General features: G+C 39.0%; 1 protein-coding gene across 4 annotated transcripts; it reads right to left on the minus strand.

Moving 5' to 3' along the window:
- Window positions 1-823: 823 nt before the first annotated feature.
- On the minus strand, window positions 824-19,527 carry LOC131791460 (endothelin-converting enzyme 1). Of its 4 annotated transcripts, none has more exons than XM_066172594.1 (22): window positions 19,392-19,527; window positions 19,213-19,265; window positions 18,551-18,598; window positions 16,165-16,407; window positions 12,134-12,324; window positions 10,795-11,052; window positions 10,095-10,160; window positions 9,341-9,454; window positions 8,860-8,982; window positions 8,199-8,335; window positions 7,402-7,630; window positions 6,368-6,466; window positions 6,011-6,088; window positions 5,436-5,536; window positions 4,196-4,254; window positions 3,682-3,733; window positions 3,352-3,419; window positions 2,718-2,842; window positions 2,139-2,204; window positions 1,637-1,732; window positions 1,361-1,437; window positions 824-1,271 (listed from the first exon to the last, which is right to left on the minus strand). In XM_066172594.1, the coding sequence occupies exons 4-22, from the start codon at window positions 16,397-16,399 to the stop codon at window positions 1,172-1,174; spliced, it is 2,274 nt and encodes a 757-aa protein (XP_066028691.1). In that variant the 5' UTR covers window positions 16,400-16,407; window positions 18,551-18,598; window positions 19,213-19,265; window positions 19,392-19,527; the 3' UTR covers window positions 824-1,171. The 4 variants fall into 4 exon arrangements, with proteins under 4 accessions (XP_066028691.1, XP_058964799.2, XP_058964797.2 ...); XM_059108816.2 differs by having other exon boundaries at window positions 18,365-18,598; XM_059108814.2 differs by lacking the exons at window positions 16,165-16,407; window positions 18,551-18,598; window positions 19,213-19,265; window positions 19,392-19,527 and adding an exon at window positions 15,212-15,594.
- Window positions 19,528-22,517: the final 2,990 nt, after the last annotated feature.

A 22,517-nucleotide genomic window follows, 5' to 3' on the forward strand; every position in this document is an offset into this window, starting at 1 on the left:
TCACGAACCCTTTTGTTTGCAAGCATTAAGTGGGACAAAGCGTTTGTACTTTGTTTGAGTTCAAACAATGAAACAACAACAACAACAAACTGCATGCTTTCAAGCATGGGCATCTTTTTGAACATTTAAATTGTTAGTAAACCATTCCAAAAGAAACAATACTTCAACCTAGATATGCCTCAAAACGCCAAACAAGAGATGATTTGCACACGGTCATCAAACGCCTCAGCTAGTCCAACCAAAATGATCCACAGGGGCGAAGGCGAAGGAGCAATTAAAAGAACATACCTGGACGCAGGTAAAACGCACTACGAAGTTCGTAACAAGGGATTCACACATGCTACTAAAAAGAGGATCAGCATAATTTACATAATTAAGAAAACTATAGAAGGAAATAACAACACGGACCGACAAAGGAAAACCAGATCTTTTGCATGCCGTTATCTTTATACTGTTGTCATTCTGGATTGATGTCACTTTTCCTTATGTGGTTCGCGATTCTGAATTATTTAAAAGCAAAGAAACAGAGAAATATCATCGTTGCTGAAATAACATCTGTCTTCTGCAAAATCTTCTCCGTTTTGCCGTGTGAGTCTCTTCAGCTCTCTATGCAAAAAAAGGTCTATAGGTTTGCAGATTTGTTAACAAGTTCCACTAATGCCTTGTGCTTTCCATATTCTCAAGCGTCGATGAAATAATAGCTCCTCAAACAGACAAATAAACAAGGAACCAACTGAGACAAAAAAAAGTTCCAAAATAGATATCCTGGGAATGTCATTCTTATCGGGCATCAACGGAAGACAGGAAAACTGTTTTAGGATATAGAACGCAACAGTTTTTTTAATCAAATTCAATTTTTTTAAAACAACCTATATTTTACTTGCTTAAATACAAATGAACGTACTTAATGAGAAAACTATTTCGTGCAGAAAAGAAATAACTTCCAAAATTATAAAACTATATCTATTAACTGAATCTGCCTTACGAAAAAAAATTACAACCTGTAAGAAACTTCAAAACATCTCGTGGATCTATCATTAAGGAAGTACTTGGAGGATTACACTGACTGGCCACTGACAGAGCTTTACTCTTTGTCCAATAATCCTTATCTTTGGACTAAGGAAGAAAGTCTTCTCATGATAAATGCTAAGTGCTATCTTGAGACTTTGAATCACCAAAGAGAACACTTTTTTGCAGGATTCATAGGAGATCCTGGTTTACACTTGAATGCCTCTGCGAATTTATCGTAGTTGTGGAGAGGACCAAGGATCCTGAAAGAAGAAATAACAATAACAAAGGATTGAATAGTAAATATAAAATAAACAGAAACTTGTGTCGTGAATAAAATTTACTAACTCACCTGTACTTGGGGAAGGTATGTGAGTCTGTCTCAAGCTGGAGAAGGGCTGCCTTTTTCTTGTAAATACTACACCATGGCTAAAGAAAAATAAACATTACTTTTGTTAACTAGCTAAATACTTTCAATAGACTTAAAAATGCCAAAAAACAACGCAGCTACAACCTTAAGCTTCTCAAAATGTTTTAACCTGCTAACTGTATAAATTCTTTAAATAAGATAACCTGATTTAAAAGGACACTTAGAATGAATGTAGATCATGAATTTATTTTGTCCTACCTGAGCAAAACCGATAAAAAATAATTGTTCTTCTGTTAAACCAAGCCCAGGGAGGGCTCCCTCGGTGCCTTCTTTCGCGACCAACGATTTGTAAGCCTGAGGGAAAAATTACATTGGGTAATTTTAGAGTAGAGGAACTGGAAATAGATATAACGAGAGGAAACTTGACTTATTAAAAAAAATGAAAAATAATTATTTAAAAAATCAAGGAAACAAACAGGAAACGAAAACAAATCGAAAACAAAGATCAGAGAGCAAAGAAAAATAGAGACAAAAACAAACAAAACCTGTGAAAGACAGAAAAAGGTCTTAAAACAGCGAGACCGAGACAAACTGGATACCTCTGTAGATCACACGAGCTCGGCAAATGTGTTCACGATACATAACACAACAAAATTGCTGCAGATGTACTGATATTGAATAGTCCCTTTCAATGAGACACTCAAATTGAACATCTACGTATTCTAGCCGCATTAATATTCAATCAATCAATCAATCTCACATTAAAAGCCAATTTGATTCCGCCATTGTCGGCTATGTTTTCGTTCAGCGTCTGGTTGCCGTCGACCTGGCAAATGATAAAGAAAACAAAAACTCGTTACCTCTTTACCTTGGTACCTTTGAAGCTACAGTTAGGAAAAGTCTTAAACGGTCCTCATGTCCTCAATAAGCAACAAAATTTCATTAACACGAAAATATTTTAGAAGTCCATTTTTTTATGGAAGATGCACTCCATTGCAAAAACGTTAACCCTAAAATGCGTAAGCAATGAAGACGAAGGATGAGAGCCAACGGCTTTATACCAGAGGCCATTCACGCTTTCCTGAAAGAGGAGAATTGTAGTGACCATAGATTTTCATGAATAATTAAAAAGTAAAGCACTCATTTCAATCATTTGCCGTAAAACCATTTGGTCTCTTCGTTAAGAGATTATGCTCCACACGAGTCAACCTCTTTGCAAGCGAGTGTAAATGTACGACTTGTTTTCTACAGTCATTGGTCAGTGTCACCAGCCACACTCAAGAAGGCCCTAAAAGATCATTAAAATCTAAGCGTCACGTGACGTAACAAGTTATGTTACCTTCTTCCCAAAAACGTCAAATTGTGAATATTGTTCCGAAAGGCATTTTGTTCGTAATAAAAATCCCAAAAATGATTTAATCGACCACCAGTTGTTTAAATTGCCATCCTTGTCAAATAGTCTTCCTGTATGTAAACCAGAAAGAGCGGAGACACATGTTACAATGAATTAAGGTGGTTCGTAACTTTTGACAAAAGTTAATCTTCTTCCTAAAACGATTATGGGAGACACGTTAATATATTTCATTCTGTCAGTAGACGCGTTCACCTTTAGTCTGTGGACGCATCCACCTGTTTTCTGTGACCTTTAGGTCAAAAACATAAAATTCCATGACTCTCTCATTTCAAGAGGAATTTCCGCTGGCGAAGGCTGGGTGACATTCATATTTAACGAATGAATTTCCTGTTTGGCTGGTAAAAGTTCATCCTACTGTGTCAAAACAAAATTGCCAAAAAGAGACTGTCATTGGTAAGGGCAAAATAGACATCTTCACCTGGAGTTACGTGTAGTATTTCAATAATCATTTAAAAGAAACGCAGTGTAGCATAAAGTTCAGTATATAGGAAAATAAAGTTTAAAATAGGGAAGTTGGAAAATCGTTAAAAAGTTAGCAAAGCGACAATTGATAACGCACCTGAACCGTCGAATCCATGAGTGACCTCGTGCCCAATCACCATACCAATTCCACCATAGTTAAAATATCTGGAAACAAAAAATGAATATCACTAATTCCTTCCGTTTTCTTGTTTCTCTTTGTTTTTTTTTTACGTAATCTCCATTGCGGCACTAATACGAGAGTTCCCAGAATGCAAGTCTCTTTGTTGTCCGCCATACAAATTATTTCGATTTCAGAATCAAACTCTAACGTTGTTGTCCACCATACAAATTATTTCGATTTCAGAATCAAACTCTAACGTTCTGAATGGAAATGTCTAATAGCAAAACCTACAGCAATATGACTTACTTAGGGTACTTTGGATTGTAGAAAGGTGGTTGCAGAATGGCCGCCAGGAACACTGAATGGAAAAGTCAATAATCAGAGAGTGTAATATCTATCGTTATATATCATTAATAACTTGAAAGCTCTTAGGCATTCGGTTAAGCCCCGACTAATTTAAATTCAGGACAGTCAAGGATACAGTTACAGGTGTAAGAATGAAAACAAACTAATGAAAAAATGACAAATGAATAAAGGGCGTAAGTTTCTTAAGAAACTGTGGTGCTGCGTCGGTGGGAGAGTATTGCAGGTAACTTAGTGTTAACAACAAGGTTGAAACGTAAATTGGCCACCGTTAAGAGTAAAAAAGCTGACCTTACGAGCGTTAGCCCTTCATCAGAGCAATGAAAGTGAAAAAATGACAACCAAAAAATGTGCCACAGGGACTCAAAGATGAACTAGGTCATTACTGAGTCACCGATGAAATGAAGAGTATAGGGTAGAAGTAACTTCAAAAGTACAGCACAGCTTGGAAACTTACCGATTCGATTTTGCCTGGGTGAGTAGTAGCCATTCACTTGAGATGGGCCCATGTACCATCTAAAATTGTAAAAATAGTAACAGTAGTCAAGGCAAAGTATCACCGACATTAATCAAGTTTACCTGAAAGTAATTTGAAATCTCTTTGCCTTTGCAACCACTGTACTAGCCGGAGTGGCATGAAGCTCTTAGATACTGAGGAAACAGAGGTAAGAGGATGAAAGGGGAGGAATGGGGAGGAAAGGGGGCAAAAGGGGAGGAAAGGGGACTAAAAGGAGGAAAGGGGAGGGAAAGAGAAGAAGGGGGAAAAATGGAGGAAAGGGGAGGAAAATGGAGGAAAGGGGAGGAAAGGGGAGGAAAATGGAGGAAAGGGGAGGAAAGGGGAGGAAAATGGAGGAAAGGGGAGGAAAGGGGAGGAAAGGGGAGGAAAGGGGAGGAAAGGGGAGGAAAATGGAGGAAAGGGGAGAAAGCGAAGGAAAGGGGAGGAAAGGGGAGGAAAGGGTAGGAAAGGGGAGGAAAGGGGAGGAAAGGGGAGGAAAATGGAGGAAAGGGGAGGAAAGGGGAGGAAAAGGGAAGAAAATGGAGGAAAGGGGAGGAAAGGGGAGGAAAATGGAGGAAAGGGGAGGAAAATGGAGGAAAGGGGAGGAAAGGGGAGGAAAGGGGAGGAAAATGGAGGAAAGGGGAGGAAAGGGGAGGAAAAGGGAAGAAAATGGAGGAAAGGGGAGGAAAGGGGAGGAAAATGGAGGAAAGGGGAGGAAAGGGGAGGAAAATGGAGGAAAGGGGAGGAAAGGGGAGGAAAAGGGAAGAAAATGGAGGAAAGGGGAGGAAAATGGAGGAAAGGAGAGGAAAATGGAGGGAATTGAAGAGGGACAAAAGGGAAGGGGACAAAAAGGGGAGGAATATGGAGGGAAGGAGACAAAGGGGAGGAGAGGGAGGGTAAGGAACGAAAAGAGGAGAAAGGGGAGGAAAGGGGAGAAAAGGGAGGGAATTAAAGGGGGACAAAAGGGGAGGGATATAAAGCGAAGGGAACAAAAAGGGGAGGATAGGGAAGGGAAGGAACAAAAAGGGGAGGAAAGGGAGGGGTGGGGACAAAAAGGGGAGGAAAATGAAGAGAAGGGGACAAAATGAGAGGAAAGGGGCAAAAAGTAAAGGGAAGGAGAGAAGGGGAGATGACAATAAGGGACGGGAGTAGTGGGGAGGGTCAAAAGAAGAGGAAGAAAAAGGGAGAGGATTTTCCTTACTGGTCCCTATCCACAGGCTTGTCCAATGAACCGTATGTTTCGTCTGCTACAAACGTTAATGCGTTCCTTGTATTCTCAAAGAGATGTTCACCAACTGTCAGCTGTAGAAGAAAAAATAGAAAGAACACTTTTTCGAGTGAATAAAGTGAAGTAAATGAGGTCAAAATTTAGATCAGTACAAACGCTAACTGGCTAAATTTGTTCTGAACAAAACTTCAATAAAGGAGAAGTAAGAACGACAATTCGTTTTCTTTCCTCTATAAAAATAATACCTCAATCACGCATTGATCGTTTAGAAAGCACAAGTTTTTTAACCGAGTCACATAAATAAGCTATTCATTATTGTCGACTTTCAATCCTTGAAATAATAACGGAGGATTAAAGTTAATGTTTCTTTCTCAAATATAAAGACTGATTGCAAGTAATTGTATTCTAGTTTCAGAGGCTTTTTTTCATTTTTTATATTTTTCTCTCTACAATAGTTATACACCTTCTCTAAACTTAGGTACCACAGAGGGAATACTTCCTTGGCTACTCAAAAGGTTCTAGAAATTTTGTTTCCAGTGACAGCTTACATCTTTGATCTTTGCAGCTAGCTTGGAAGGATCCTTTATAAAGTCGGGGTAGCCAATATCTTGAACAATTGCGTTTGCCTGAAAAAGGAGACAAAACCAATTGAAAATGTATCCTTCTAAGCACCTACAAGAGGCCAATCTCGATAAACCTTTAAAAAAAAAAGATAAGAATTTCAACGGTCTTTTTCCTGTCTATCTTATCAAACAATGGGTCTATTATTCTGGCTGAACTTTCCGTTTTATGTATTACATTTACAATGGTCCTTTTACAGTTGGTGACGTTGAGAGACTTCTGCTGAAGTCAAGCAGCAAAACTCGAGAGTCTTTAGGAAATGCTATGGCTGTAAATAATTGCACCTTTATTCTTGCGTTCTTTTTTGTCTCGGAAGACATCCATTTCAGTGAATCTAGGCCGCTGGTAAATTCTTCTTTGATCAGCTCTGTCATTTGTGTTATCTGGATCAAACAAAGAAAGTGATGTTACTCACAATAGGTAATTACTGATAAGTTTGTTTCCAGATAAGACTGGCGATAATCTCAAGTTACTGAGTTAAGTAACTGAAAAAAACTCTTCTCTTTTCCTTAGAGAGCGAACAATAACGGACAGAATTGAACCAAAACTGAAAATTATATTTATGCATTATCAAGTCTTCCTGATTGAAAGATTGGTGTTCCTCTGCTTGTTTCCCCTTAAATCGAACTTTTCTCGAGTAAAGACTCAGGCACGGACAGACACGAGTTTGCAGGTGCAGAGGAGCATGATCATCTTTTTGTTCGAAGAAATTGTAAATTTTCCAAATTTGTAAGATTTTGTAAGATTTGTAAAATTTCTCCGGTAGTCGAGAAGCGAGGTAAAGCGACATTCCAGTGGTGTTCTTTTTTGAGAGTACATGCAAATGAAATTTATGAAAAAAAAAAAAAAAATTAAAACCGTATGGCCTCTCATCTATAGCTGAACACGTGACGCAGGTATTCCTTCACGTATTAATAATGCGCTCATGCCTGTAGTTACGAACTAATTGGAGTTTGACATATTCTAGCTTATGAGCAGGCCCTCCTCTTAATAAGCGCTTAGGTGCGAGCGTTTCTTGAGGCCTTGAACAACGCAAGCCGGCGAGACTTCAGCAAGGTGTTCAGCACAACCCCACGGAAAATGTCTCACCGACTCGTCCCAATTCTTTCCATGGGTGAAGAAATGCGCGTATCCTGCAGCGCTAATAATTACGAGGGTCTGCTCGCTGGTTAGACATGTTCCCATCCTCTGCGTTAAACAGTTTCAATTGAGATCAACTGCGAGTTGCTTCTGATGTAGACTACGACTTAGCAACAGCATCCAGAGATTGCGAAATCACGCATTCTTTATAATAACCATCATTTCGTTTCTCACATACTGTAGCTTTGCTTCCTTCGTCAAACGAAGCATCCACGAACAGCAACCCGAGAGGCATTCCAAACACCTGCTGCATACCATCAATACACTGCTCCCAAGGATATCTTGTCATGTTGCCTGCGATGGCGACGCTGACCATTTCCCTGGCATCTCTGTATTTTTGGGGCATTATCTTCACGAAGTTATTGATGACTTGCCACATAATGTAATTGACGAGAACCTCTGGGTCTCTTTGGAGAGGAGAACCAAAAAGGGAAATGACAATGGAAATCGAAATGGCAAGGTGATGGCGATGACACTGGCAATGGCAATGGCAATGACAATAGCAATGACAATGACAATGGCAATGGCAAGGGCAGTGGCATTGACAATGACAGTGGCCTTGATAATGACAATGACAATGGTATTGACCACGGCATTGACAGTGACAATGGCCTTGATAATGACAATAACGATAACAATGACATTTACATTGACAATGGAAATACAAACGATAACGGCAATGGCACTGGCATTGACAACAACAAAGAAAATGACAATGGCAATAACATTGACAATGACAATGACAGTGACAATGGCAATGGCAATGGCAATGGCAATGGCAATGGCAATGGCAATGGCATTGAAAATAATTGTATCTGCATGATCTTTCCTTCGCAGCAACAAAATCATACTAGTAACTTAAACTATAGTTTCACAATTTCTGTACCCTTCCGGTTTTCTTTCCTTCCGCACTTCAAGCAGGGCAATATAAATTAATGAAATAAAAAATGCCTACTCGTTCATCTCAGCACTTACGATTTGACGACGTTTCTGTAGAGCGAAAAAAGCTCCGTGAAATACTTCTCGGGGTATGCAATCACTTTTTCATCTTTCTGGAATGTACGCTTTTGCCTCTTAAAAACTGCGTTTAGCAGAGCAACAATTTCTTCAACCTGAACAAAAAAAAAACAAAAAGAAAAACAAGAAAAAAAAATCATAATCTTAATAACATTTATTATTATTATAAATTTAATACTTATAACGCACATGAATTTACTTCCATAAGCTAATATTATTACTTTAATAAATAAACTTTCTGAATATTTGAAGATATTCCATCAGGACACTAAAACGTTCTTAGAAATCCGTAATAGAAAACAAGGACACGAATATTACTTTTGCAATTTTGTGTTCAGCTCTATTAAAAAAAAAAAAAGGTATACGATTTCGAAACAACGCGTCTTACTAGCATGTGTGGTTGTTTAAAATTCTGCTGAGACGACTTGGCTCTGAAAGCCTGGGAGAATGCTTCCTGGCCAGCCATGAAAACGTTTGCACATGCGCAGACGATTGACCGCTGTGTTTTGAAAAACAGGGTTAAACTTCGGCAGTGTGGACGCGGGCTCATCAAGAGAAAAAAGGAAAGATCTTAAAGACCAAAGAAAATAGGCAAGCAGCAAACAAGTATTGGACTCACGTCTATCTCTGTTGTATTGCTGATCTTTTCCAGTGTTACTCTGAGGTCCATGACTATCGCTCCGGGGGGCAAGTCTCTCTTTAGCGTTTCTATGATGGAGCCGTCTTCGCCATCTTGACCCAGCTGTGAATGCGAAGCAAATCACGTTTAAAAGGCTCAACGGCCGAGCTCGAAAGTAGAACAAATAAGCCAAGTTCTTTGGTTTTTTATTCCCACTTATTTCGTAGCGTACTTCAAGATACAAGTAGAGCTGTAAGACTGACTCAAGAGACAGCGATGAATACTTCCGTTTTCGCAAGGTAAGAGAGAATCACTTTGTAGAAACCTACGAGTGTTCTTCCACAAATGCTGCAATCTGATTGGCTACGCTACTCGCTATTTATTATGTGACAGATAACGAGTAACGTAAGTTGCCTATTTGGTGCGGTTGTGAAAAAAGATAAAAAACCAAAACAACCAGATGTCTAAAGACAGTGCTTACAGTCGCTATCTTGGTCTCCAGGTCAAAAACTTTCATCATCTGGTTATCAGAGTCCGGGCCTCCTCCTAGATATTTGGCGATGGTCTTCATGTACGTCTTGTAAGCTTCCCGAATCTATTGAAAAAAACACGGTTATGTATCCAAACATTCAGCAAATGGTTTAGCCCAAGATTAACAAGCAGACCTTTTATAGCCATCATATTGGCGAAGCTAGTCCTGGAAATAATTGGCAATAAATGGAGGAATCTGTTCTAGAGCTAGGTGGCCCATTTGGCCGCAACTTATCCTGATTTTCGTAGCATGGTGAGAATAGGAGTATTGCTACTAAGCTACTCCCCCTGAACGTGATACCAGTCCATTGCATGTCAACCCACCCTCCTCCCCCTCCCTTTAGCATTTCGTGTGAGATTTCCCTGACATTTTGCTGGTAACAATTTCCTCTTCTGAGAGAAGAGAGACAGGGTGCGAGTTAAGTGTCTTGCCTAAGAAAAAGACACAGTAACCCAGCAAGGTATCGAACCCAGGCCTCTACACCCGGATTTCAAAGCGCTAACCGTCAGCCTACTGCCTTCTTACGAAAATGACTTGTGAACCCCTCAAATTGTACCTGAAACAAACAAAGCCAAAACAAGAACGAGAACAAAAAGCATACACGACAACAACAATTCTAGGCAAAACAAAATAATCACAACTCCGTGGATGGACCCTTTAAAATCTGTGGCAAGCTTATTCTTAGGTTAAAATTCTAACTTACTGTTTGAGAATCGGAAGTATTCTTTGTGTAGTATGAGCGAAGCATTCCTAGCTCTCCCTGTGTAAACTGAAAATGAATCGTATGGATTTAGAGGTGACAGATCTGGATTAAGAATAATTACCTCTACTAACCCCTTTGCAATCAAAAGAGGACCTCACGCAGCCAAACGAAACGTTAGGGGTTAGTTTTGAATGCTATTACGAGTTAGATATAATTGTCCATAGCACAGTAAATAGTTGGTAACCAGGAAGAAACAATGAACTGTATGGGCTGAGCGCTCTTTCTTATGGAGAGAGTTGAGAAGGTGTCAAGCTATCACCAGTAAAATATCTTTTTTATTGCTTTTCTCTATCAACAATAACGATAATAACAACAACAACAACAATAATAATAAAAATAATAACAATAACAATGATAATAATAATAACAATAATAATAATAATAATAATAATAATAACAACAATAATAATAATAATAACCGTGTAGAGAAATATCGAGGTCCCCAAATTGCCTTCATCGTACCCAGATCTTATCGTGTAACAGTAACAGACATGTACAACCGTTTAGCCGTGGAAGGTCTGGATACGAGACTACCTTCATCCTATGCTTGCTTAAGGTGTTCGTTTAGAAAAGAAAACAGGGTTGTGGCGAAGGAACGCTAACAAGGGTCTCCGATAAAATGACCGAGAGGAGAGCTTACCTGTAAAATGTGCTTATTTGAATCATGGGGATCAATAAACACTGTCACATCGACAAATGGCTTTATAAACAGTTCCCTGGACACTTTGCCAATTCTTTCTATGATGTTCATGGATGAAAGAGGTGTCATGTTACCCGTCACATGCCATCCGCCCATCTCAACGATCAGCTTTTTGAGCGGACCATCCCCTCGGGCCTCAACCGACGGCTTGTCAATACAGACGTTATAAAACTTGACGGTCTTCATGACAGCTTCGTTCTGAAAAAAAAAATCACGGAGAACGTCGTAGAATGTTGCTAAGTCGAACCTAACAGGATTCAGAGGTACGGGTAAAGTCTTTACTCGAGCCATGTGGGTTACCAAACCGTAGCTTTATATCCCAGTTCCTTACAATGAAGTTACAAGGAGTTTCGCCAAGCGATTTGCAGGGGATTTCGGCCAAACTGCAGTAAGCAGTTTGCAAATTTGTCTGGAAGGATATACTTGCAAGTACTCCCAATTTCGAAATCAAGGCCAGATCAAAATAGCAAGAGCTACGTTCTCTACTCTTTGCAAGAAGTGTGTGGGTTCTTTAACGTTCCCGGCTAACCAGTACAGAGAAGATGCAAGAGACGAGGTCTACGGTTTATCGTCCTTATCTAGGAACACTACAATGCCTTGCCACACGCAGAAGCCATAGCAAAGGTAGTACATTATCCTCGCTTACTTTTAGACCCTGAGTCATTGTTGATCTGGTCTGGGGCTTGAACCTCCGACCTCCTGCACGAAAGTCTAACACTCAACTAACTGAGCTAACCAGCCGGTCATTACAAGCGGTGGGGATTTGTTTAATAAGTGACCATATTTTAAGGATGATTGACTTAACCAACTAATAAAGGCAATTTGAAGGCAACATGTAGCTTTCTACATAAAGTAAAACACTTGGTCCTAATTTTCCATTTCATAATTTCCAATCAACTATCATCTTCTCAATTTTTTCAAGTTTAGCGTGATTTTCATTTTGCTCTCTATCTCACGAACTTTCCTTCAAGCAACTTCCCTTCTCTTCGTGAGGGAGGGCTCTAGGAAAGGGGCTGCCTGCTATCTACCCAACACTTCACTTTAAATCAAACAGATTAGTTTACGGTTATATCAATATAACATCCTTCAGCTAATGAGGTTGCCGTTTCTCAGCACCAGTTCACATATAATGTATTGAAATCGCAAAGAAGAAATCATGTTTTGATAACTTCTTGGAGATATCAAGGTTGTGTCGAACTACAAGAATGAATATCTATCGAAAACCAAGCGTAAAAATACACACAACAAACAGATCATTCACATGAACTATTTTTCTCACGGTTGAGTAATTTTTCTCTGCATTCGCCAATGCTTCTCTAAGGACTTGGTAACTTTTCCCTTTGACCAATGCGAATCCAGACACGTGGGTCTCCCCAGGCTCCAGAGCATTCTCAGTTTCCCAACCTCCACAGGCATATTCGTAAAAATCCTCGCATGGGTCAACAGTCTGGTTAAGCTGCTTTAACATGTCTGCAAGAACAAAACATCGCACATGAACAAAGAAGAAATCCCAAAATCAGGCGATTTTCAAACTCAACGCATGTGCTTCTTTAGCGACTCGATATAACAATGTCTTTGTTAGAAATTGGGGGTAAATTTCACAGGAGACAACTGTGGAAGGTTTGCAACATTTGATAGCCTCATTGTAATCCTCTTGGACCTTATTTTCTTCGCATCAGGCAAATCATTATCGAATAACAATGGATCTAATACCCCTAAAATACCGGAACTCGATCACGAAGATTCGATATTTCACATAAAGATTGAGTTACCTCTCTGTAGTGAAAGATGTTTGTTAAGGTGAACTCAGATTAAAGCTAAAGCTCCTGAAAATCTTTTGTATCACAGTAACTGAACCCGTTTGAAATAACATCCCTCGTACCCTCTTGTTCTTACTGTCTAGCCTATCCCCTCCCCTCCCCTCCTCTCTTCACTTTCCTCTTTCCCCCACCCCCTCTACCATGCGTCTCATTTTTCTTCTTCAATTTCCGAGAAAAACCAAGTTTTCTTGGTAAAGCGTAATGATACATGTTGACTAATTGAAAACTCGCGGAACCCACTCTGATAGTCGGACCACGTTACATAATTAAGCTAATAAACTGCAACCAAAGTTCTGTATAATCCCAAATATCTTAAAGTTTATCAGATGGTCGAGGGTTTCTTCAGCAATTTCAGAATTGTGTTTACAAGCTGGTTTGCACAAGACAAGCCTAAAAATGAAATGGAAATCTTTTTAGTCTGAAGGTCATAAAGTCAAGGATTTAGCATACTGTCGTGATCTATTAACCTGATCGAATTGCAAAGTCACAGTCGCAGTTTTTCGTTGATGAAAAATTCAGACTTAAGCGTTCTACACAAACCCAGAGAACTTTGCAAAGAAATACCATTTTGCCGTTTCGCTCAGGTGACAACCGATACGGCAGCCCTGCATAAATGAGAGAAAAGCTGTTGGCGTGATTTGTTACGAAATCGCTTCGTTATAATCCCCAGGGCTATGTACATTGACGTCATTACTGACTAAAAGGCAAAATTGTCAAAAGTGGTATCAAAAAACAACATTTCTGCAACATGGACTGAAAAATCTTTTTGAAAGTTGCCAGAATATGTCAAATTATCTCCACACCACCAAGAGTTTAGGAAATTTTTTAAAATCAATTAAAAAATTACTAAGAATAATTAATCGAGTTCTCAAAATTCTGGAAAATTCCTTGATGGAATAACAAAAGCGTACCGAACATCTTGCAACGCTGGTAAAGCAGCTGCTAGAACATTTAACTCTATTATAGGAGACATGCGTTCAGTAATCCTTCAATCTCTTTGGGGCTTGCGCGCGCGTATCATTATAGAAAGCTTTAATCTCGGTAAAATTTGTCATTAGATACGACACAAAGATCAATGGAAATATTTCCATATAATCGCAAATTGTTCTAAACTATAGCTGTAGTCCCAAAATAAATCTATTGTTTTTGCCGTTGGTTTCTTTATCTAAGAACTGTATGCATAATGAAGTGTGGGGCTGTGTTGAAATCTTGCCCGATGACATTAGACTGAATTCAGTCAAAAGCAATACAGAATGAGTGTTCAATCAGTCCAACATCGCTTTAGTAAACACACTAGTAATAAGTGGTGTTCGATGCATGTTGATTGAATCTAAGTACAAAACGTTCAGAACTGAGTTCATTACTTGCGATCAATAAACTCTGAACACTTTCTGTACTACGTATGCTTACCCAAAGCTGTGTCTAAACATGTTTTCGTGCCGCAGTAGGTTTGTACTTTTGGAGTCTTTTGTGCCTGGCTTGTTAAATCGTGAACCTTGGATTTTTCAACGGCAAACAATATGATAAATATGATCGCTAACAGGGCCAAAATCGCGGTGACCACGAGCAAGATTCTGAACTTTGAGAAATGCCTCAATTTATACTTGACGCTGGTGTCGTCTGCGCCCTCGTGTTCCGTTAACTTCCTCATATTAAACTTTTTGTCGCTATCAACTCGACAGTGTTTGAGCAAATGGATAAAATGACGAGCGCATCTGCAGCACTTTCCAAATTAATTAAATATGACATGCAAATAAACCAAACGGTTGAATGGTTCCATTTGTTGTGAAATAAAGGAGAGCTTTGTCTCAACCTGGGACCGTACCACTACCACGTGAAATCCATTTTGACACGAAATATTCCTGGAAATAGCCACTCTCACCCCTTCACTCCCGCCTCATTCCTTCCCTCCCCTCCCCCATTATATCCTCTAAACTCTCGCCCTTTTATTTCCGAGAAAAGCCAACCTCTGAGACGTAACAAAGTGGTCTCTCAGTGAGACAAAAATAATTTTCTCAGAAAAAAATTGAAATGAACGTTTTGATAATGGTGTTTTTCTTTTCTTTCTATTTTTTTTCGAGAAAAACGATTTTAGTTAGAGCGTTCCCAAATATTTTTCGATTTATCACGGAGTCTTCCCAACGCTTCTGTTTTCCTTTTTGATTCCGAGAAAACCCAAACTTTTCCCGGAAAAAGGGAAGTCAAACCCCTCACTGAATAATGGCGTTTCTTGGTAAGAAAAACGATCATAATAAAAGCTAACTGTAATTCAATATATTTTCAGATCTATCACATGAGCGAGGTCTCAAGATCTTAAGTATCATATTTCTCGTGCGTGATGGGATTGCCTGACAACTGTCACACAACGGCTCTTAGATCAAAAATTTTTCAATTGATTCAAATTTACAGACATGGTACTCTCTCCATGAAATTACCATCAATAAATGTGAAAAGCACATTGAATTACCTCAAGAACGAGACGAAATCAGGAAAATTAATTTAAATGAAACGTTCTTCCAAATTGGAATTGGGCTTACCGAGTGCTGCGTCAAAACATACTTTCGTGCCGCAGTACGTCTGTACACGTGGAGTCTTTCCTTTCTCGTTTGCTGAAACGTTATCGATGGATTTTTCGACGGCATATAAAACTATAAACGTGATCAATAACACAGCTAAAATTGAGGTGACCACGAGCAAAACCTTGAACTTGGTGAAATGCCTCAATTTGTACTTTATGTCGAGGACTTCTTCTTCCTCAAATTCGGTGAGCTTTTCCCGCATATTTTCACATGTAGTTCAACGCCACAATGTACTTTGAACAAATAAAAAATTAGAACGCATTCAAGACGGCTAAAAATGCATATAATAGGCAAAAAGAGATCGCTAAGTCAATCAGCCGGATGGCAGTTTGTGACGAAACTGATTCGATCGAAAGCACTGTTGGAGTCAAATTTCAGATTTGCGTACGTCACCAAAATTGATTCATGGTAGCTGCAGCTTAATAACATTCCGGTTGATGAGATTCAAGATCTTCTCAAAAGGAGTAAATCAGCAAATACGAAAATTTAAAAAAAAATTTAAAAAAGGAAATAACAAGAGAATTTTAGGAAGCGCAGTGGTAAATTTACACAAGCTTTAATGTTGGTTTAACAATACTGCGTTACGCTCGGTCGCCGTGCATGGCGGCGTAAAAGCAAAACGGAATTGTTTCTTTTTCCAATTCTTTTATGTATGTACGCATTGAATCAAGAGAATGTTAACTGTTTAAATTCTTTTGATTGTATTTATTTTAGACAGACTGGCCCAGTTCAGCTTTAAGCTTGAATGGGAACCTGTATAAACGATAACAAAGTGAGTCACTGGGAGTTACGTTCTCTTGTCCGTGTTACCTGACAGACCACGATGATAAGATTTAGTTGGCATCATGCCTACAATAAACTGAAATAAAACTGCACTATCGAAATTTTTAACAAAAAAACAGCCAACTTACCAACAGCAGCGAACAAGCATTTTTTTGAGGCACAAGTCTTTTGTACCGATTCTTCAGGCCCTTTTTCTTCCTGAGTTTTGGTTTTCTTCATTGCAAATAATACGATAAAGATGACACAAAGAATGAACAACAGGATAATGATTACGGCAAGCGCTGTTATGATCCTCTTGGCTTTCTGTCTGTATGGTAGCTCTTTGAACACTACATCATCCGGATCTTTTGGAATCATCTTCATTTCTGCGCCTAAGTAACAAACAAAAAAAGAAAACGTTTTGAATCCGTTTGGTTTTTGCACTTCTTGAAAAAGTAAATTTTCTACTTCTGTCTCACTATATATGATGTCTCATTAACAAGCGACCTTATAGTTAATGCGACGCCTTCTTTAAATTTAAATTTTTTTTTTTCGTGGCAGATGATTCCAAGCTGAACTTGAAGTCTGGGAAATTTATGCGGACACAAAATGAAAGACTCATTTAAGACAGAGGATAACTTGCATGCGAAATATAATTTGTAATCGTCGATTATTAACACTTTTTAATCAGAAAGACAGGTCTCATTTTTCAAATTATGAAACTGAGAATGCACTTGCACTTTGGCAAACTGTAATTCGTTGTAGCGGTTTACTGTGAAATTTGAGAATTTTGAAAAAGTTTAAGAGAAAGGATAGATATTCCCTTTTTTTTTCCTGCTCATATGACACTTTCTTGATTCACATGTTTAAAACAATTCCAATCAATAGAAACTTCAAAAATGCCTTCGCAGATCATACAAAAATCGGTTAAATCGCTTCGACGTGTGGAAGATAAAGGAGATGTCAATGGATAATTCCAACAAAACGCGCCAAGCGTCAATGCCTTGATTACAAAGAAGTTTTAATTGTGTTACTCGTAATTTTAACTGTCTGCCATTTGTAGCCTGAGAGCAGGCCGTCAAAAGAGTTTCGGCACGAACGTTTCTAAGCTTCACCCGCGGGGAAAAAAGTATGAGTTGAATAGCGCGAGCTGGAGAGAGGGTTTGAATACGATCTACTTCAATTCGCATTATTTGTGCCAGACTCCTAACCTCTCCTCGATTCGTCTCAAATCTTCCCGCGGGCGGAGAAACACGCGTCCTGCAGCGCTAATAATGATGGCCTGGACAGTTTGGATGAGGGGTTACGATCTTTAAAATGATCAGAACTGCAATTTTGGATTCGATTCAATCGAGTTTCATTTGGAGAACTGGATCACGAGAGAGATCCGAAGTAATATTATCCATCTACGAAATTTTCTCTCATTTTCTTTCTTTCTTTCCTATTATCTACTTTTTTTTGGTTTGAAAACAGCTTTTTTCAACATTACAAATCCCACAGTGTTACCTTTATTTTTAACTGCCAGCAGCAAATTTATGTCCAGTCCAATTTTAAGTGGAAATTCTTCCTTGGTTTGCTTTTTAGTTTATGGTTGGCGTCTTTCTTTTTCCAAAGCGTCCCATGGACACGGAGATTGTCAGTACTATTTTTTTTAGAGTTGGTGGTTTAAGTTATGTAAAAACCGATGTTAACAAAATAACTTCAGTCTGATTAATAATTCATCAGAAAAACATATGGAGGAACAAATGCGAACATTAAATCCCAGAGAAGGAAAATTTGTTTAATAAAGAAATGACGGATTTAAGTTTTCAGAAAGGCATATTTAATTTACATCAAGGCGAAATGTGCCTCGGTGCGATAGCACTCATTTATTTCAAAAATTCGTTATCAAAACAGAGTAAAGTTTTCTTGCTGTCTTAAGTAGATAAGAATATTATTGTAGAAATTTTATCTTGTTCGAAAATATGCCGTTTGAATCGAGGGCATGACAGCTCACTGACAACTCAATCAATGCAAGTAGTTTTAAATATCTGGTGACGGATGCAAAGCAAGAAACTCCTTTGGGACTCGTCTCCGTCAGGCTAGATGTAATAATATGTACAAAATGTTGAGTGTGTTTGGAATTTTTCGAACATGTTTACATTTCTATGGATGACTTCGAAGCCGTGAAAAATACACAATGAAACACAGAGCTTCAGCTTCTTCAAACAGAACCAGATACCGATAAAATAGGAGCATTACGAGACCTAATCTCGGTTGCTATCTTACAACGAGGCTTTGAAATGAACGAACTTCCATCAAGAGATCAGTCATTTGAACTCACCTAAAGCAAAAACAATTCAAACTTACCAATAGTAATGTGTTTTGCTCAACTACCGTGGAAAATGCTCTATGCCGGTGCCGTAACACGCCGGTGGTTCTTCGCTTGCTCAGAAGACTAATTGCTCTCGCAGAAGACTATGTTTATCTCTGTGATAATTGCGGCCGAATAAAATTTGCATAAAAGGCTGGAGTGTATCAATGCATGGCACGCACTTGTTTGTTTTCTTTCCAGTGATTCTGTCAAGATCACTAGCCGACCACCTGAAAAAGACAATTATAGTTTTGCCATGGAAGTCCAGTATCTTCTTTTAACAGGCGTCAACCGGCCTAAAAGAGATATAGTAAAACAAAGAGAAGAGCAAAATTCCCGATTTTAATTTATTTGGTCAATATTTGAGGGGATTAAGATAACCCGAGCTGAACTGAAATGAACGCTGTGATTTAAAACTAGCCACGAAGGAAAACGAAACGTGAAAGTAATGACTAACACAGTAGGATACTCGTGTACAGATTTGAACAAAATGACAGTTACTTTCCTGTTGATGACTACTGATTGTTTATTAATCTTGTTGACGTTCACACCTCATGTAAAGCGAGATTTATTTTGTTACACAAAGTGGACGTGCGCGGCCCACGAGAGAAAAATATTCACTTGCCGAAAACGTTCTCGCGCGCCTCTAAATCTTTATCCCAGTACTCGCGCAGCGATGACCCTTTTTTTCTTGTCATTTATTTGGAACAATGTTTATTTATGGATAAAAAAATTATCCAATTATCCAATTAAAAAAATGGGGGAAAGTGAAAGGTCAATGGAGAAAAGTTTTTAATCTATGATGACTTAGCTATCATTGGGATCAGTTCCTAAATCAGCTTACCGGTCAGAAATGAAGTCCAAGCTTCGGAAGTTTTCCTAATATTATGGAAGTATCTGTTGATTTTGAGCAAAAGCAAATATCTCTGAGCGACAATGTCGCAATGGAATAAATATTTGGTTACTCAATGAATGTAAACAATCGATCCAGTATTAACGCTCGGAAGGGTTGATTTCACTTACCGTTTTGAGAACGACAACTTTCGAAAAAAGGAAAAGTTGTTGTGAATTCCAACCTAGTTTATTTGGTGGTGATTGGTGACTTAATCAAAATCTGGTGCCTGTCAACTACATTTGCAGTTGATCCTCCTTGTCACGCCAGCGGTTTAGATATTCTTCGTTAGATATTATGTAAATTACATCACGTTTTTGAGGGGTTCTTATCTCCGTTTTCCGCATGTTTCAATTTTCTTATCAGTATAAAGGAAACCCAACCTTTCAGGATACTTCCTTGCAATTTTTTTTTTCACTAACGGTGAGCGCAAAATGCTTACACGAGACGCCCTCACTAAGGGCAGAGACATGAATTGAGTGTTGTTTGAAACAAACGTCACCTCTTTGGAATGCGCACGCAATCGCGAATTGAGTTTACCCTAGGATCTATTTAGCTTTGAGAGACCGTTCGTGAAGGATATTTTTTAAAACTTCTTTCGATGGGCTTAACACTAGCTTTATACATAATCTACATGAAAAATGAAACAATGAATTCGAGTTGAATCCTTGTTCATCACTGAACTGTCGGTTGTAGTGAAAACGAAAGGTAAGACCCAAGATCTGCGACCCGAAAACTGAAAACCCATATTTCATCTATTTTTTTATGGCAACGAGAGAGGTACGGAAGCCGAAAAGGGACGATCCAAAAATTATTTTGAAAATCCGAAAAAACTTCGTTCAGAATCGATATCTTTTAGAAAAAAATCGCTTTTGAAACGTTTGTCAAATCGAGAAAACAATTTCAAATCCTGGTTTAATTAATTGATTGACAAATAACAATCCAAGAATCTTTTCAAACTCCAGAAAATTTTCGCAAATCGAGAAGAATATTTTGTCACTTGACACTTGCGCCAGTAGTCAGCACTTCGTCACGATACAACACATCGTGTCGCGTTAGATTACACTAGGTCGACTTGGAGTCAAAACGCGAACGGACTAAACTGTACCAAGTATATTGCGATGTTTTGACACAAAAGTGGAAAATAATTTATGAGCAATGAGCTATTCTGCCGTCGATATGGAACATTAAATAGATCAGTGCCTTTACGAGTTCAAGTCTTATTGGGTGTCACGTTTTGCATCCCATTTTAGTAACAAATACTTACCCCTGACACAAACGTTTTCAAAAAGGGAGTACATGTAAACGAACGAAAGCGGGACGAAGAAATAACGCATTGATCAATTCAACATCCCCCCTCTGATATTTTATTGTCGTCCGTTTCTGGGGAATGGGAAATTTGAACCTTATGTGGCTGGGGTGGGGAATTTGAACCGGAAATGTCAAGTCTTTCTAGAGGGCTAAAGAAGTAAAGGTCTGCAAGGTGAAGAGTTTTAGAGCTCGGTAAATGTGTGAAAAGTCACGATCGCTGAGTTTTCCGTTTCCAAAAAAAATTAACTTAAGGCATTTGAGCATAATTTTGGCCTTGGGGGTTGGAATTTGAAGAGCTAATTTTTCACAGGGGAGGGAAGTTGAAGTTTCGAATTGATCGACGCGTAAGCATCAAACTTGTCTCGGTACCAACTCTAGCCCACAGTGATTGAATTGCGCTTCTCAAAGCAGCATCAACGACGTTTAAGCCCCATAAATAAGGCTTTATGTCTCGTGTACATCGTAAGAGGGATATGCACTCGCTCGACTGCATGGTATGTCCGAAACTATCCTCAGAAAATCTCGAGAAACCGCTCTTGACCAACGATATTCTAGAGCATTCTCTTCATGCAAAGAACTTGAAAATAAACTGAAGTAAAAAGGGAAATTAATCACTGAAATAATAAGTTTGGCTTTCTGTTAAAATCGATAACTTTTCCAATATTTTACCTTAATGAAACCAACAACTCACTGTTCGCTAAAAAATCAAAACAAATTTCAATTTTTGTACTTGTTGTGGGCAAAATTGGCAAAGAAATATGAAGGAAAGTAACACGATAAACAACCTCTGACCTTATCCAAACAGAATCCTCAAATAAAGCAATAAATGTCCACTTTTAGACTCAAGAAAAAACTTGATTTCTTGTGATGTCTTTCTCAAACCATATTCCGTTTCGTGTGTGTGGCCACTGCCAGAGTGCAATACGTTGGTATTTAAGGCTTACTTTTACTACAAATGAAAATTATTCTAACGCACCTGCCGAAGGTTAGGGTTTTTCTTATAATGCAAATTTTAGGAAATGGTAACTGACTCCTGTTGGAAAACATGATGAATTTGCATATCATCTACGAAACCGGTTGCACGACCAGTAAGTACTGTATCATTAATTTTAAGTTTGATGGAATGAGGTGGCACTAAGTGCGATAGTCCGAAACTCTCGGACTCTCTGGCAGAGTTTATTTCGCTTACCGTTTTGAGAACAAAGGTTTTTTTTACAAGAAACATTCTTATCAATTCTGATACACTACTGGTGATAGCAGCTGGTCATTTATTTGAATTAAATCGCTGCAAACTTTCTCGATCTTTCTGCCAAATGTCCTGTACGAAGTTTCCAGCTTTACCCGGCTCCCTTTCCATTTTTGTAATGCTTCCCTTCTTTAACAGTCCTACAAAGCCCCTCTTGGCCTTTATTGGATTTTTTAATGGCTTCGGCGAGCTGAAAAAGCTTCTTGACCATTTGCGATCGAAGTTGGCGAGCATTACTTAGACGAAGGGACTTGTTTTTTGGGCGACAAAAATTGGATTGGGTAATTGCTTCTGGGATTTCGCCGATCCTCTCGTTTAGTGGCATCTAACGATTGCCTATTGTCGAGTGCGCTTTTTACATATCGTTCACAGACGAGACAATCCCCCCACATTCTCTGCTTTCGGTCAAAATTTGACTTGCGGTAATTACTGCTTGGAACATGCCACATTTTGCAGCTTTTTGAGTACAAGCAATTGCCATTTAGAATGCGCACGTTCTTGGGAATGTAGCCTAGTTCTTTTTGCAAGTCGTGCCCGTCAAGACCAACCAAGCCTGGGCGAACAAGAGGTGTTCCTGAAAGCCACCTCGCCTCCGCTCCACCTTGATGGGGAGAGGGGGGGGGGGGGGGTGGGAAGCGAACGGCTACACGTAGGTTAGGCGGAAATTTTTGGAGGCCTACTTCCCCATCCCCCCACATCG

The sequence above is a fragment of the Pocillopora verrucosa genome, chromosome 9 (assembly GCF_036669915.1).
Source record: "Pocillopora verrucosa isolate sample1 chromosome 9, ASM3666991v2, whole genome shotgun sequence".
Classification (NCBI taxonomy): domain Eukaryota; kingdom Metazoa; phylum Cnidaria; class Anthozoa; order Scleractinia; family Pocilloporidae; genus Pocillopora; species Pocillopora verrucosa.